The 14,986-nt window shown below is 35.1% G+C and overlaps 1 protein-coding gene across 1 annotated transcript in view; it reads left to right on the top strand.

The window, feature by feature from the left end:
* LOC127865933 (uncharacterized) overlaps positions 1 to 14,785 on the top strand; it is a 30,980-nt gene extending 16,195 nt beyond the window's left edge. Inside the window, exon 2 of the mRNA XM_052406084.1 lies at positions 13,661 to 14,785. Coding sequence (XP_052262044.1) covers positions 13,661 to 14,783 — 1,123 coding nt within the window. The 3' untranslated portion in view covers positions 14,784 to 14,785. The remainder of the gene's footprint in view (positions 1 to 13,660) is intronic.
* Positions 14,786 to 14,986: the final 201 nt, after the last annotated feature.

Raw genomic sequence — 14,986 nt, forward strand, 5'->3', positions numbered from 1 at the left:
GTATTATACAAACTCGTATTTATTTTGACAGAAATGCTAATAAACGCTTGACACTTTATGATGATCACATATTAATGACAACCTTGTGCATATGCGAGTAGCATATTTGCATAGTAGCATAGTATCATCGCAGTAGTATTTGAACAGAAACACAACCTACACATGAATTATATCAAGCTCTAGCGTAATTAATGAATCGTTCACTTGCCGAATAACCAAATGACGTTAACTGTTCTATGAGGTGATTAAAAAGGTTTGCAAAACATTAAAAGCACTTCCTGATTGATATGATTCTGGTGACACCATTACTGATCTGAAATGCCTATTCCACATGGGGATACTGTTTCGAGCTGAAATTAGTGTGAAATATATTGGAATATTCTTGATGAAATACATTAATTCGATCCCAGAAAATGTTATTTGTTCTCCAATGATCAATTTTTTTATGTAAAAAAACATTATTCGAAATAATATTTTTTGTTCATAGAATATAATTATCAGGCTCGTACCGCCCGATACTCGTTTACTCGTACGAGTATATATTGAAGTGGAACTGCACCAATTAAAATGATATCTACCCTACACAATTTAATCTTAATCACATGGGTAAGGGGTAAACATTTTCCTAATAAAATGTTGTGTATGTAATTCATTTGTTTGCGATTTACAGGTCCTTGTTCGTTTAGTTTCACAACAAAACTGTGCACGAAGACTGTTTTGCGAGTAATTTAATAGCCTTTGTCTTTTAAATCGGGTGACATTGGAAGTATGTACCGGGCAATCATTTCTAAGTACTAGTAGTTGATTCCGCTCTCTGCCCACAGACCCCAACCGACGCACCGAATACTGCCGTGGATTATTTTGCCTCTGGGAATGATTTTGCCTCGAAGTGGAGTTAGCCCAAAGTAACAGCGGTGTAGCCCATTGATTCATTAGTGTACACATATTGTGGAACAACTTGGAATAAATACATGTACATGCATTGTGATCGGGCAGTTGCTCCCTTTTAAGCGCACAGGTTACGTTGTGGATAGTGATGTTTTACATAATTTAACGCATGTAATTTACACGGCTATACAGGCGCTACAATCGTTGATTTTACATGAATTACTGTACATAAAATAATTCAAACGAACGCGTATAACACACAACTTTTACATGAGATTGGTTTTTCTTGCACAATTAAATACCGAATAGAAACGAAATTCGTTTTTAAGACGGCATCAATAAAACATTAGGCTTGAAACTCCGTGAGAAGTTTGTTTTCAGTTGAACGCAGGCATTGGTATGATCAAAACAAATACAAAAATCAGCTATACACATGTTGTATGATATATCAGATGCCGCTCTTCCAGGCCATTCACAACTATTGTGTGTATAATACGATATATTTCTATTAAATATATATCCCACCCTCATTTATGTTCGACCATTATTTGACATTGTCCGTTAGGAAAACGAGGATAAACGAGAACATAAATAAAAACATTTGCTTCCATCAGGTCGATATACAGGGGCCGTGCTCTGTGAATAAGGGGTTTAATGCATGTGCGTAAAGTGTCTTCCCAGATAAGCCTGTGCAGTACGCACAAGCTAATCAGGGACGACACTTTCCGCCGAAACTGGATTTTTGCTACGAAGAGACTTTCTTTAAACAGAAAATATCATATAAGCGGAAAGTGTCGTTCCTGATAAGCCTGTGCGGATTACACAGGGTAATCTGGGACGACACTTTACGCACATGCATAAAACCTCCTTTTCACGGGTCGCGACTCATATATAATTATCGCTTTGGTGGTCCAACGGCACAAGGTTTGCTTTGAAACCGAATGTCATGGGTTCGAGATAAGCTTCTTAATTCATTTGTTTCAATATCACTCGTTGTAACTGTTTATTGTAATTACAATTACTAATACTTTAAGTAGGTGATACATGTTAAGTGTTTTTTTATTATATATTATAGACAAGCATTACAAGTAACACAAAAACACATCGGCTGTAACTATCAATCCCACAATCTCTTGCAGGATGGTTATAAAACAAATTTGAGAGCATGTCACGACAACTCTGCTAGGAGATTGTATCGTTATATTTACGTTTTACTTTCTGCTGCAAAATGTACATGCAGAGTTTTAATTTGAAAAATACACACAAATGAACTTGCGCTCAATGTACAAATTAATGTTGATTATGAACCAAAAATGTTTAATAAATTCCAAATTCGCGTCTCAAACTTACAATCTTGTAGCTTTGCGAAGTTACCATAAGGCTTTTGGAGTTCTGTCAACTTCTGTTTTGAATCACATTTGAACAAAAATTATGAGGAATTTCAAAGTTGGCTATTGGAATATATGTAATGGGTATTTCCTATTTGCCTAATATTCTGCAAAAACAACATGAATACAGATAAAAATTGCACCGAAAATTTGATAACTGCTTTGTATTCATTTATTTATCGTATACAAATTAATTAATAGTTGTGGGCAAAAAATAACGAACATTCCATTCAGTGGATAAGCGACTAATAACTGAACAAAACCAAATTTTATAATAGTTTTCATTTTTAGAGACTCAATTTCCCACCTTCAGGGCTCGCAAATACGGTGGGATACTTTTTTCGAAGCGATTTATAAATCCCTAAAAATGTCGTCTTTTCATTGTTATTTATGGTGCCTGGGAATCTTCTGTAGTAAAATGATATCGGATGAGACACGCAATTTGTTATTAAACGCGTTCCTTTATAAGTTATATACAGTGATTTTACTGACCTTTCGATACAGCTTATTTACACCCATATTAAGTATGTGCATTTAATATTGTGTAGTAAATAAATACGCAAAACGAAACCCTTACATTTCAAGGTAAGCGACTCTTTGTTGACATTGCAGTGGCTTGTTCGAAATTGTTCCCCATTATTTATATACAAAGACATAATGGCATTCACCGGGAGCGGCTAACCATCGATAGAGACTGTATTCAAAAACCCATTATTACATATAAGGATAACACATAGACTTATAACAAATGAAAACAAAGTTTGGAATTTGGATACAAGCTACAATTGTTGATTATAACATAAGCTAATTGTTCTACATGAAGATTTGTGAAGTTGTGAGCAGTTAAATTCGATGTCCTATTAATCTGTTGTACACTATTTGGCTATGAGAGCTGTAAGAATTTTCTTCTTTTTTCAGTCTCAAGTCTATGAATAAATTAGTGAAAACGGATCCAGGGGCTAAATTCTCTTCAGGGAGGAGGGTTATATGAAGGAAGGTCATTGTATTCTACTCGCACAGGCGTCGGCGTCCGGGTGAGTTCATTATTATTTGTTAAGATATTTTTTACAGTAATGGCTTAAGGGATCTCTAATGATTCCAAACTACAATTTGGTAACTCAAGTCTAAAATACAAAAAATAGGGGCCATATTACACTCGGAATTTAGAGATGCATTATAAAAGGGAGTTTAAGATTTTTAGACGGCTAGTTTCTCAGATTGGGCTTGAAGAATTTCATTCCAACTTAAAACATGTATTTCCCATTAAATTGCCCATAGGCAAATATTCGTAACTTTTGAAATTCACCATTTTTACTCATAAATTCACATATGCATCATTGTTGAAAGTTTTATCGGTTAGCTATGTTATCAGGCATATCTCAGAGATATATCATTATCAGTCCATCTTGTAACATTTATTACCCATTTAAATTGGATCCCGAGAGCTAAGTGGCGTAACCATGGTTTGAAATTTGTCATAATCAAGGGTCTTTTTTCCCCACTTGTCAATTCTAAATTAAAGCTATTCCTAGAATTTATTGAAACTTTGATTTTCTTTATCAAACTTCATTGTTCGATACTGAGTTCTAAGCGAGCCCCTCTCAAACCGAGACTGCGTATGGGATGGTAAAAAAAACGCAAAAATGTAGTCTATTTCTCGATTACAAATAGAGTTATTTTGATTGAATGTCAAACATCAATGTCCTCGTATCCAGACCTAGCTTTGGATTGCACATGAGTTGGGTGGGGTCAATGTCATTTTAATTAACTATTGACAAAGTGTTCCTGTTCAATAAATTATGCAACTGTAATGCGATTAAGTTCAGGCAATATATCAAGACCTCTCTAAGTTTGCATGTGATATGCATGACGACAAAGTCAAGGCTTCATATATTGATATTTAAAACTAGAAAAAAAATCATTCCGATAACTAACTCAAAACGAATCGAACACTCAAATACATACAGAGATTCGTTGCATCAAAACCTAATTGCAGATTTAGTCACATTTTAGCTCACCTGAGCACAACGTGCTCATGGTGAGCTTTTGGGATCGCCTTTTGTCCGTCGTGCGTCCGTCGTGCGTCCGTCGTGCTTCCGTCGTGCGTCCGTCGTCAACATTTTGCATTGTGAATCTAGAGGCCACATTTCTTGTCCGATCTTCATGAAACTTGGTCAGAACATTTGTCGCAATGAGTTCGAAACTGGGTCATGCTGGGTCACAAACTAGGTCACTAGGTCAAACAAATGAAAAAATTTGTGAACACTGTAGAAGTCACATTTGATGCCCAATCTTCATGTAACTTTGTCAAAATGTTAGACCTAATGATAAGTTGGTTGAGTTCAAAAATTGTTCCGGTCCTTTGTAAAACATAGCCGCCAAGGGGGCAGGGCAGTGTTCCCTATGTGGCTATAGAGAAACCTTGTGAACACTCTAGAAGTCACAATTTTTGCCCAATCATCATGAGATTGGTAAAAAGATTGGTTTCATTGAAATCTCGGATTAGTTCGAAAATGGTCCAAATCGGTGAAAAAACATGGCCGCAGGGGGCGGTGTAGTTTTCTCAGACTCAATATGTATTTAGTGAAAACATTTGAACACTCTAGAAGTCACATTTTTTTTCCCAATCTTCCTGAAATTTGGTCAGAAGATTTGTTTCCTGGATACAACGGTTGAGTTCAAAAATGGTTCGGACCGGTAAAAAAACATAGCCGCCAGAGGGGGGTCAATTTCCTTATATTTGTATAGTGAAAAAAACTTGTGAACACTCTAGAAGTCACATTTTCTGTCCAATCATCATGAAACATGGTCAAAACATTTTTTATGGATATCTTGTTATGATATTTAAGCCAAGTTCCTTTATGGTTGCGGTCTGTTGAAAAACATGGCCTTAAATGGCTTTATAGTGTAACCTTGTTTACACTCTACTATGAAATTACCGATGTACACGTTGAATGAAATTCATGCATAATATAATATTCATGATCCCCATACAGTCATCTGAATATTAATTCTGCCGATAAGATATACAGTTAAATTGCCAAATTTTTTTTTTATTTACTTTTGTTCCTTTCTGAAGAGGATTATTATGTTTATGATTGGTTGGGGATGAAGTGCAACAAACCTATTTTTGCCATCTGAAAACCCTATATTAAATATTCTAAAAATGTTAAGTACTAATATTGATTTCACAGAAAATTACTTAGGGGAGAAACAACTGTATATAACTTGAATTCTGTTTGACCTCCAATCATGAATGCATGGCTTGTCAGGAATGCACTCTTATTTCTCCATTGATCCCATTCATTCACCTGCTTATCAGCAACTAATTTATTCTCTATTGACTGTGCCTGAATTGATAATTTGATGTAACAGGCTTGCAGCTTAAAAGCCCTTAGTCCCTAGAAATAGGCCCCAGCTGGGAACTCACATCAAAGACCTTCAGACTGATAAGAGTGGAACACACATTGTTATGGCACACAGTTTATGGATGTCAGGTCGGTAGTTTTGGTGTGATTATCAAAGATTTGTGTTTTAAATAGGGTTGATTGTTGTTTTAGTTGGAAATATCATTGCAAGGTGAGTCTGAAAATAGTTCCAGTTTGTTTAAAAGCAATGCCCTGAGGTGGTTTGCAGATTTCTTTTTATTGCTATAGTGAAACATTGTTAACTCTCTATAAGTCATATAATAGTTCAATCCTAATTAATTATGCTGAGAACATGTGTTCCTATAATATCTTGATTTACTTTGAATATGGCTCCGGTGCTCTGAAGAGCATGGTTTCCAGGGGCGAGCAAATTTTCTTCTTGTGAACCTTATGATGATATTTATGTTTCATGAAGTACTTTTATTATTTTGAATTCCACTTACCCAGAATAATTTAGTTCCTTTGGGTCTCAGGTGAGCGCCTTAGGGCCCATGGCCATTTTGTTTATTTTTTATTCTTGATTGAAATATAGAAAAAATTATAATTTCACAGTTCCCTTGCACATTTTAAATGGACTTCTTCACATTTTGGAATATAACGATTTTGAAATACTTGTAATAAATATGCATAAAATATTGTATGCAGCATGTTGAAACAAGAGAAGTAACTTTCTTGATTAAGAAAATGTTAAAAATATTATCCGAAAACGGCTTATGATATTTCGAAACCGGTAAAATAATGAAGCGTTTGTAACGCTTTTCCTTGATTATTTGGAAAATACGTCAATTATAAATATAGCGGTTATGTTTCGCAGTTCGATAGTCTCGTCGTGCAGTTCTATCTCATTTGCTTTTGCTTCCAGAGGGCCGGGGTTCGAATCACGGGGATATCAATTTTCTTTTGTTCTTGCTTTGATAATTAGCTAAGTCTATATGTGTTTCTTGATAGATTTGTGAGTACAATATTAAATGTCATATTTTAAAAATACGAAATCAGTGAACACGTTCCAGTTTCTCTTTCATATCTAAAAACGTTTGCAACCATGGAGTATGCCATGTTCACAGTGAACCTAATATTTTTATTTTTTATTATTTCATTTATAAACAACACTTTAATATAATATTAGTATTGTCTAAAATAATAAAAAAGGTAAGACGAAAAAATTCGCCTGCGGCGAGAGTTGATTACGGGACGTCAAGTTGTCCATACACAAGTTTAACCATAACACCACGGGGCCGAAAATGTACTCGTGTGCGTATTAGATTGATATCGTGTTATTTTATATACTGAATTTTCAGGCAAGTGCTCGGAAACTTTTGAAAGTGAGGTCAATTACGAAATGAGCCAAACTAAGTTCATCACAGATCACAGGTGAACATCAAACACATGGTTGTACAATTTCGTTCATAAGAAAGGCTTTAATTACAAAATTTAATTTCGGGATCAAAACAACGCAATGTCAGGTCGCACGTTATTTCAACAATAAAATCGCGGCAGCGATATTCCGTGGCTGTCTTCATAGTTTAATCACTTGATTTCACCATTCCTTTAATGTGTATGCCTCATAGGTCAAACACGCTCCTTAAACATTGAAGTGCTTGAAAGGATCGTATTTGCTTGAATAATAATGTTTGATTGACCCAAATATTGCCACTATTAAAGGTCGTATTTTAATTTGGTAAATATACAGTTTGCGTAAGAGTCGTTGATAATGACCACCGAAATAAGATAAAGCGCGAACTATTTTCATGTGCACACTTTATATCAGTGCTTGATGAAAGGCAAGATACAAGAGTTCAAGTTCTATCAATAAAACCAACATATTTCAATATTTACCTGAGAAACTGCATACTCGCAAATTTATTGTATAAATATTAGTTCTAACAGCTCTGGTTTCCTAAAGTCCGGAGTAAGAATAAGCTTTAATTCATATGTAACATTAAATAAGAATAAGTTCGAGATTTGCATTTTTGGGAGCACAATCTTTTTAATTGCCATAGAAACCTGTAATATATATGCATGATGTTTAATAGAGTGTAGATCTTACTATCTAAGGAATAAAAGTGAGCACATTTGAGGTTAACCTGCGACGTTTAAACGTAGTTAAAAAGCTTGCCTATTTTTTCGTTATGTTTTTAGATCTTCACAATTTCGCATAAAAATTGCACAGTTTTTTAAAGCTGCAATTTTGACTTCATTATCTTTTATCTAGTCAAATACCAATATATATGTATATGTGTTAAACAGATTGAGTAGTGTAAAAAATGTATAATGCTCGAAAGGCCACACACTGTTGGGGCAAATCTCAGAATGTTATATTGACACGAACGGCCTTTTTTTTTAACGCGCAGTCAATGTCAATGTTACGCGTGTCATGAAAAAACACTAATTTGTGCTTGTAATTTTCTGTTGCTACCTACGAATTGCATATGGCCGTTACTTTCAGTATAAAACGCGCAAAAATGTTCAACTGGTTATTTAGTCGGAGCCGTGTTTGGAATATAACCGTATGACCAACGGGAACGTCTGGCGGGAGTTGGTCGGCCACATGTATACCGACGATTATGTTTTGTAACGTAAAGTCATAGTTCATGAAACAGTCCCATTGGGACGCATTTATTATTGAAAAATAAATTGAATTGTAAGGCGTTCGGTATTTATCTTGAAGTTCCCTGGATCGCTGCTGCACATAATGTAGATAATTGGTTCTGAAAACAATAAGAATGGGTGAATTAGAAATGTTGTATACGGCTTAAGTTTTACTGTTTTTAATAAAATTTTAACATAAACAAAGCGATAAATGAAACTATTAAAAAGCATGCGTTTAAATATATTCTTTAAAGTAAGATCCGAATTGGCTTTGCTACAACTTAGCCATCAGCGCCTGAACCGAACGTTTACTAATTCTTTTTAAGATGCATTCAGCATTTTCTCTTGATACATAACCCCTGGTCTCTTCCTCACCTCAACGCAGGTTGAGCGTTGTCTCTGAGTCAGTGTCTAAGTTGTCTGTCCCATGCTGTGCCATCGTAGCAGTGCAGTTGTTTAAAAAAAAGCAGTATGCGTATTGACGATATTTATCAATAATACTTCTATAAGCGTTGGATCCGTTTAACTGAATCCGATGTAAAAAGTTTTAAATCCCACCGCTACCACCATAAATGTTGTGTGCACGTCACAGGTCAGTTCGCCATTCGTCCATATTCTCTCAGTACACTGGTGTGGCTTTAAGGGAAACTAACACGAGAGTGACTTTTTCCATTTAACGCATCAATTTTTATACCTTTATACCTAAAGTTCTCTCACAAATCCAACTAGTCTCACAGAGGTACAGAATAGGGTTTCTAACAAAATCTGTGAGGAACCAACAAAACTTCAACTAATTGTTCATTTTAAATATTAACAACAACAGAAAGTCAAAGCATATTAATATTGTGTTTTATCATTAATACAAAAACCCCATCAAGAGTAAATCATTAAAAACATGTAGTTTTAGATGTTTAAATGACAAACATTATTAAGTAATTACTGAAACTCTCCCTTTTGGAACCTCATCAAGCCAAAATTATTATATCAACACTACGACATCATAATACTTATGACATAACAAGACAGAAATTTGGTTAAGTTACCTCCCCTTATAACTCTTTACAAAGGAAACATTTCTACAATGACTGTGAATAAATGCAACTGCGTTCAAAGCATTATTTACCCCCAAAATAGATATTTCTAAGGGAAAAAATGCACATAAAAACAACCCAGTTAAAAACAATGAAACCATATGTATGAAGTTGTTTAAAAGCAGTTAATAAAATAAATAAGCATAAATAAAGGAGATGTTACAAGTGACAATTTAATTAGGATGGACACTGTATACGGACCGGAAACTCAAACAGTTATTGGAATTTTAACTAAACCAGGTATTGCTATATGAAAATTGTGCTGATTTGCTAATTCATATAATAATAACCTGTACATGACCCTAGACAAGGATTAGATATCAAAAGGACAAACTACTTTGGAGAATAACACTTACTACTCATATTAATCCGGGGCATAACCGTATCAACGTATTCTTTATATTAACTAATCTAAAACTTGCTATACAATGGTGCTCTAAATAATTTCGTTTGTAGCAATGTGCTCATGGTGATCTTTTGTGATTGCCTTTTATCCGTCGTCCGCCATGTGTTGTGCGGCGTCAACATTTGCTTTGTTAACACTCTAGAGGCCACATTTATTGTCCGCCCTTAATGGAATTGATTCAAATGATTTGTGCCAATGATATCTTGGATAAATTTGAAAATGGTTGCGATTGGTTGAAAAACATGGCCGACAGGGGGCGGGGCATTTTTCCTCCTATGACTAAAGTAAAACCTTGTTAACAGTCTAGCGGCCACATATATTGTCCAATCATCGTTGAACTTAGTAAGAAGATTCGTCCCAATAATATCTTGGACGAGTTTGAAAATGGTTTCGGTTGCTTGACAAAATGGCCGCCAGTGGATGGGCATTTTTCCTTATATGGCTATTTATTGCTATAAAAAACCTTGTTTTCACTCTAGAGGCCACATTTATTGTCCGATCTTCATGAAAATTTGTCAGAAGATTTGTCTAAATATTATCATGAAATAGTGTGAAAATGGGTTAACGTTTGCTTACGTTAACGAGTTTATAAAGCAAAATATTATTACATTGAAAAGAACTTCAGCGGAAACATTTCTTATACAATTGACGGAAGAAGAATAATACGCTGCAAAACAAATCAATTGATACATGCTTGGCACAGACAAGTGACTGTAAGTCATAAGGGCCTTCTAACAAGTTGCAATTTATTTCCGGAATTATTGAGCTATTTTAGGTAGTACACTCAAACTTAACGTATGAACTTGCTAGAGTATAGAAATGTAAATAACCACATTAACTATACACTACACCAGCAGCTAAGAACATTATATCGAGTTTTTGAAACCTTATGCACAGACGGCAAAACGTCAGAAAAGTTGAAAAGACGTTAAAATGTGCACATAATTTTATTGTATAAGTTATCCGATATAAAAAAAACGGTAAATTTACACCGCGTATTTTTTTTTTCATTTAATGAATTTTGGACATTAGGATTAGAATTAATATAATGTTCATGGGTGTAATAACTTTACAACAAGTTAAGCAAGCTGCGAAAACAATCAGCAAAGAAGTTGTTTTTTCGTTAGAATTGAACCGATATTTTTTACAAAGCCTCTAAAACCTCTTCATTGTCCATGCGAATTTCAAACATAGCGTTTTTATTCGGCCCCTATTTCGACTGGATTCCGTCTCAATTTTTCGTACAGGTGAATAATAACAAAAAGCTTAATCCCTACGCATCTTTATTGCCGGCCATGGGTTATTTTTACAATAAACAATGACCTAGCCTTATTTCTTAAATTTATCAAAGTTTGGAACACGATCTTGCATTGTAGCAGAGGTGTTTGGAAGAAGGTCTAAGTCGTTATTCCTAAAATATAAATAAACACACTAATGTTATGATGTTGTATGGATTTATATTGCAAAATTTGTTATTTGCTTTTTTTGCCATCAATGTGCTTCAGCAATATAAAGCCAAGTTTTCGTAAAACTCTATAGAAGTTAATATCGATGGATGTTTTTTAGAGAATAAGAAAATGTCGATCACCTGTTAATACATAGATGACATTAACATACTAACTTAACTCCACATCAAGTCTTATTAAATTCAAAAACTAATCCAGATATTTATTTTTTCTTTCCCATTAGTGGTAATAAATTAAACTTTATTTAATAAATGGAGATTTTTCATATAGTGGTAAACACTGAACATAATAGTGCAGTATACTGCCACTTCAAATTTTAAAATTCATCTATGCTGTCATTAATTAGTAAATGCATTTTAAAATTATATACCACAATGATAATCCTTTATCATAACACAATCTTAATTGATGCACATTTGTTCACTTTTATTTTGTTACTTAACCTAAACATATGGCAAATAAAAAATACAGACTTCTGAATTGCCAGAACAGTTTTTCATTATTTATTTTGTTTACAATTTGGTCTTTGTTTACTGTTAGATCAATACTTGTTCAACACAACACAAATAAATAAAAATGAACATGGTAAAATAATGATACAGTTAAAAATCTTTTGGGTACGATTTATTTCCCTAAATGGTAGGAGAAAAACATGTTTGACATTTTAGAAGCAAATTATTTTACACATTGAAGTCTGCATGAAACATTAGTGTAAAAGAAAATTTTGATGACAACCACTATTTAGAATCATAACATAACCTAATGGACCTACTTTGTCTATCGATGTTTGTCATCATTTGAGGGAGGATTTCTGAACGCAAATCATCGATGCAGAAACAATTTTTCGCGCCATCTGCAGCGTAACTAAACATAAAGACGTAAATGTTATTCATTGACGCTTACTGTTGTTTAATTGTTCGGTGAAGTACATTGCATACTTTTCAAAGATTTTAAAGAGAGGACGAAGCAGGCAAACTTTCACCATAAAGAAACGTTATAAGTAAGTCAATTAATATATATGTTCAATATTATCATTAATATACTATTTGGATTTTTAACTAAATCTAATTAAAGATATAAACTGATAATTTATCGTTTAAGGTTTCAGATAATAATGAATTCTTAATATAAATGTACTTCAAAAACAATAATAGCAATGATGAAATCATAACCAAACACGTAACATATGTACACTTATATTTATAAACCTCATTACAGTTGCTAGACAGTATATAAAACGATGAATGTGAGAGACAACGTTCACGAGAAGACGAAGGATTGTCCTTTAAATAGCGCGCTTGTGAATCAATACCAAAAAACGATGTGTTGTGATGTAACACACTAAAGCTCTCCGCAGCTATTTGAACATTTACTTGTTCGGAAAAAATTTTGATATTTTGAAGATCAAAGTGACTTTCACCGTCAGTTGCCTTGAATCGCCTGAAGACTTGATGGTGCTTTACTTTTTTATTTAAATGCAGTGGGCAATGCGTTTGTTGATGTAACATCTGTGCTTGAACGGGGTTGGTTGTGATTGTGATTTATAAAAAATGTTTGGAATATTTGGAAGTATTAGTAAAAGAATATTCTTCGTTTTAATATGTGTATGTGGGTGTCTTTTGATAATCCTATACAGTGTTGGCGACGATATGGACACATTTGGATTAGATTTACTTGACCTCTACGCGCCTATAAATGACACGGACGTACACACGCCATGTACCATCAAACCCCTCGATCCATGGGACATCTCACTTAAACCATACATCGAGGAGCCGTCAGCGCTTCTCTGTTCAGACAGATTCGATTTGTTTTATGTTCAGGAGGACGGAATGCTTACAGTGAATAAAAGTGTAGCCCAAACTTATAATACAGATATTAAAAAGTGGACGTGTTACTATCAGTGTATTGAGCGTCTGTTGGGCGATTTAAACTTAAAATTCGGTGATAAGGTTGAATTTAGCTCGCCTGTCAGAATTGACAGTCACTTGTTTCGCATAACGTGTCATCTCAAGTCGAGCTTCATTCCATCTGTAGTGTACGATATGGCACACTTCAATCCATTTTTCAGTAGGTATCCCAATGAAACAAACACCATTCATAACGAAACAGCATCAACGCCGAGCGTTATAATAGTGGGGCTTGATTCCACGTCGCGATCACACGCCGTCCGAAATCTACCAAAATCGATGACATTTCTGCTTGAAGATATCAAGGCATACGATTTTATTGGATACAGAAAGGTTGGCCTAAACACGTATCCCAATCTTATTCCACTCTTAACTGGGAAAGGCCATGGGGAATTCCCGGAATTTTCGTCCAATGCAGCTTATGCAGACGACATGCCATTTTTATGGAATGAGGAATTTGCTAAACAAATGTCGACGTTTTTCGCAGAAGATAGGTCTGATATTTCCACATTCAATCTTGGCAAACGTGGATTTTTTAAAGTCCCAACTGACTTTTATATTCGTCCGTACTTACTAGCCATGCAAATATTCCAACCAGTGTTGATTTCAAAAGTGGCTAAGCCCGATTCTTACTGCTATGGCCGAAGAGGATTCTTTGACCTAATGCTGGAATATTTAAAGGGGTTCTTGATGAAGTACAAAGGTAAACAAACATTTGCATTTTTGTGGGAAAATTCGATTAGTCACGACACGTTTAATTCCTTGAAGCGGGGCGATGATTTGTTACTAGAATTTCTGCAGTGGATAAAACGTGAACGGAATTTAGACAACACTTTGTTTATAGTTTTGAGCGATCATGGCTTTAGAATTGACGGTGCATCCTTGACCCATATAGGTCGAGCTGAGAACAGCAACCCTTTGCTGATGGTTCACGTGCCTAGGAATTACAGAGAAAATAAGACAATCGATCAAATTCTTTCTCGAAATACAAAACAACTGCTCACACCATATGACATTTATCAAACATTATATGACTTTTTGGCTAATAACTCATCAATAGAAAGAGACGTACAGAAAAATTTGGTTCGCCGAAGTATATTCCGTCCGATACCGAGTACGCGCACGTGCGCAGATGCCGGCCTGGACGCTACCCATTGCACGTGCACAGAGAGGGTACCAGTGTCATGTGATTCTCCCGTTGTTAAACTTCTTGCGTTGCGTCTCGTGGACGAGCTTAACAAATTATTAGAAAAAGAAAGTAGATGTGCAGTTTTAACTCTTCAGAATATTACGGAAGCGTCTGTACATTATACATTGAAGAACGACGCAAATATTCCAGTAGGACTCCAAAAGACATGGCAGTCGGTTAAACATCAAAATAGGTTCCGTTCAGCGCACGATCTAGACAGGACCAGTGGTCGGTATTCTATTTTGTTTTATACGCAACCAGGCTCTGGATATTATGAAGGACTAATAGACTTTACTCAGTTTGGTAGTGGGGACAAGATGGCGGTTATAGGGGAACCAGCGCGACTCAACAAGTATGGGAACCAGTCCCACTGTGTTCACAATTCAGAGCTGAGGACATTCTGTTTTTGTAAAGACCTCTTGCAGTAAACTTTCACGATCCTAATATGTTGCAGTAGCTGTCAACCCCAAATGAAACAGTTTTTGAAAAAAATTAGACATAGTGCAATGAAGAAGTACATATGATATAGAATACTAGGTCGGTGCCGAATAAAGCGAAGTTTATTTTGCGAGACTTGGAAAATCTGAACCACGAGCCTTGGCGATATATTCGATTTATCCCATCTATTTTC

The sequence above is a fragment of the Dreissena polymorpha genome, chromosome 2, assembly GCF_020536995.1.
Source record: "Dreissena polymorpha isolate Duluth1 chromosome 2, UMN_Dpol_1.0, whole genome shotgun sequence".
NCBI lineage: Eukaryota > Metazoa > Mollusca > Bivalvia > Myida > Dreissenidae > Dreissena > Dreissena polymorpha.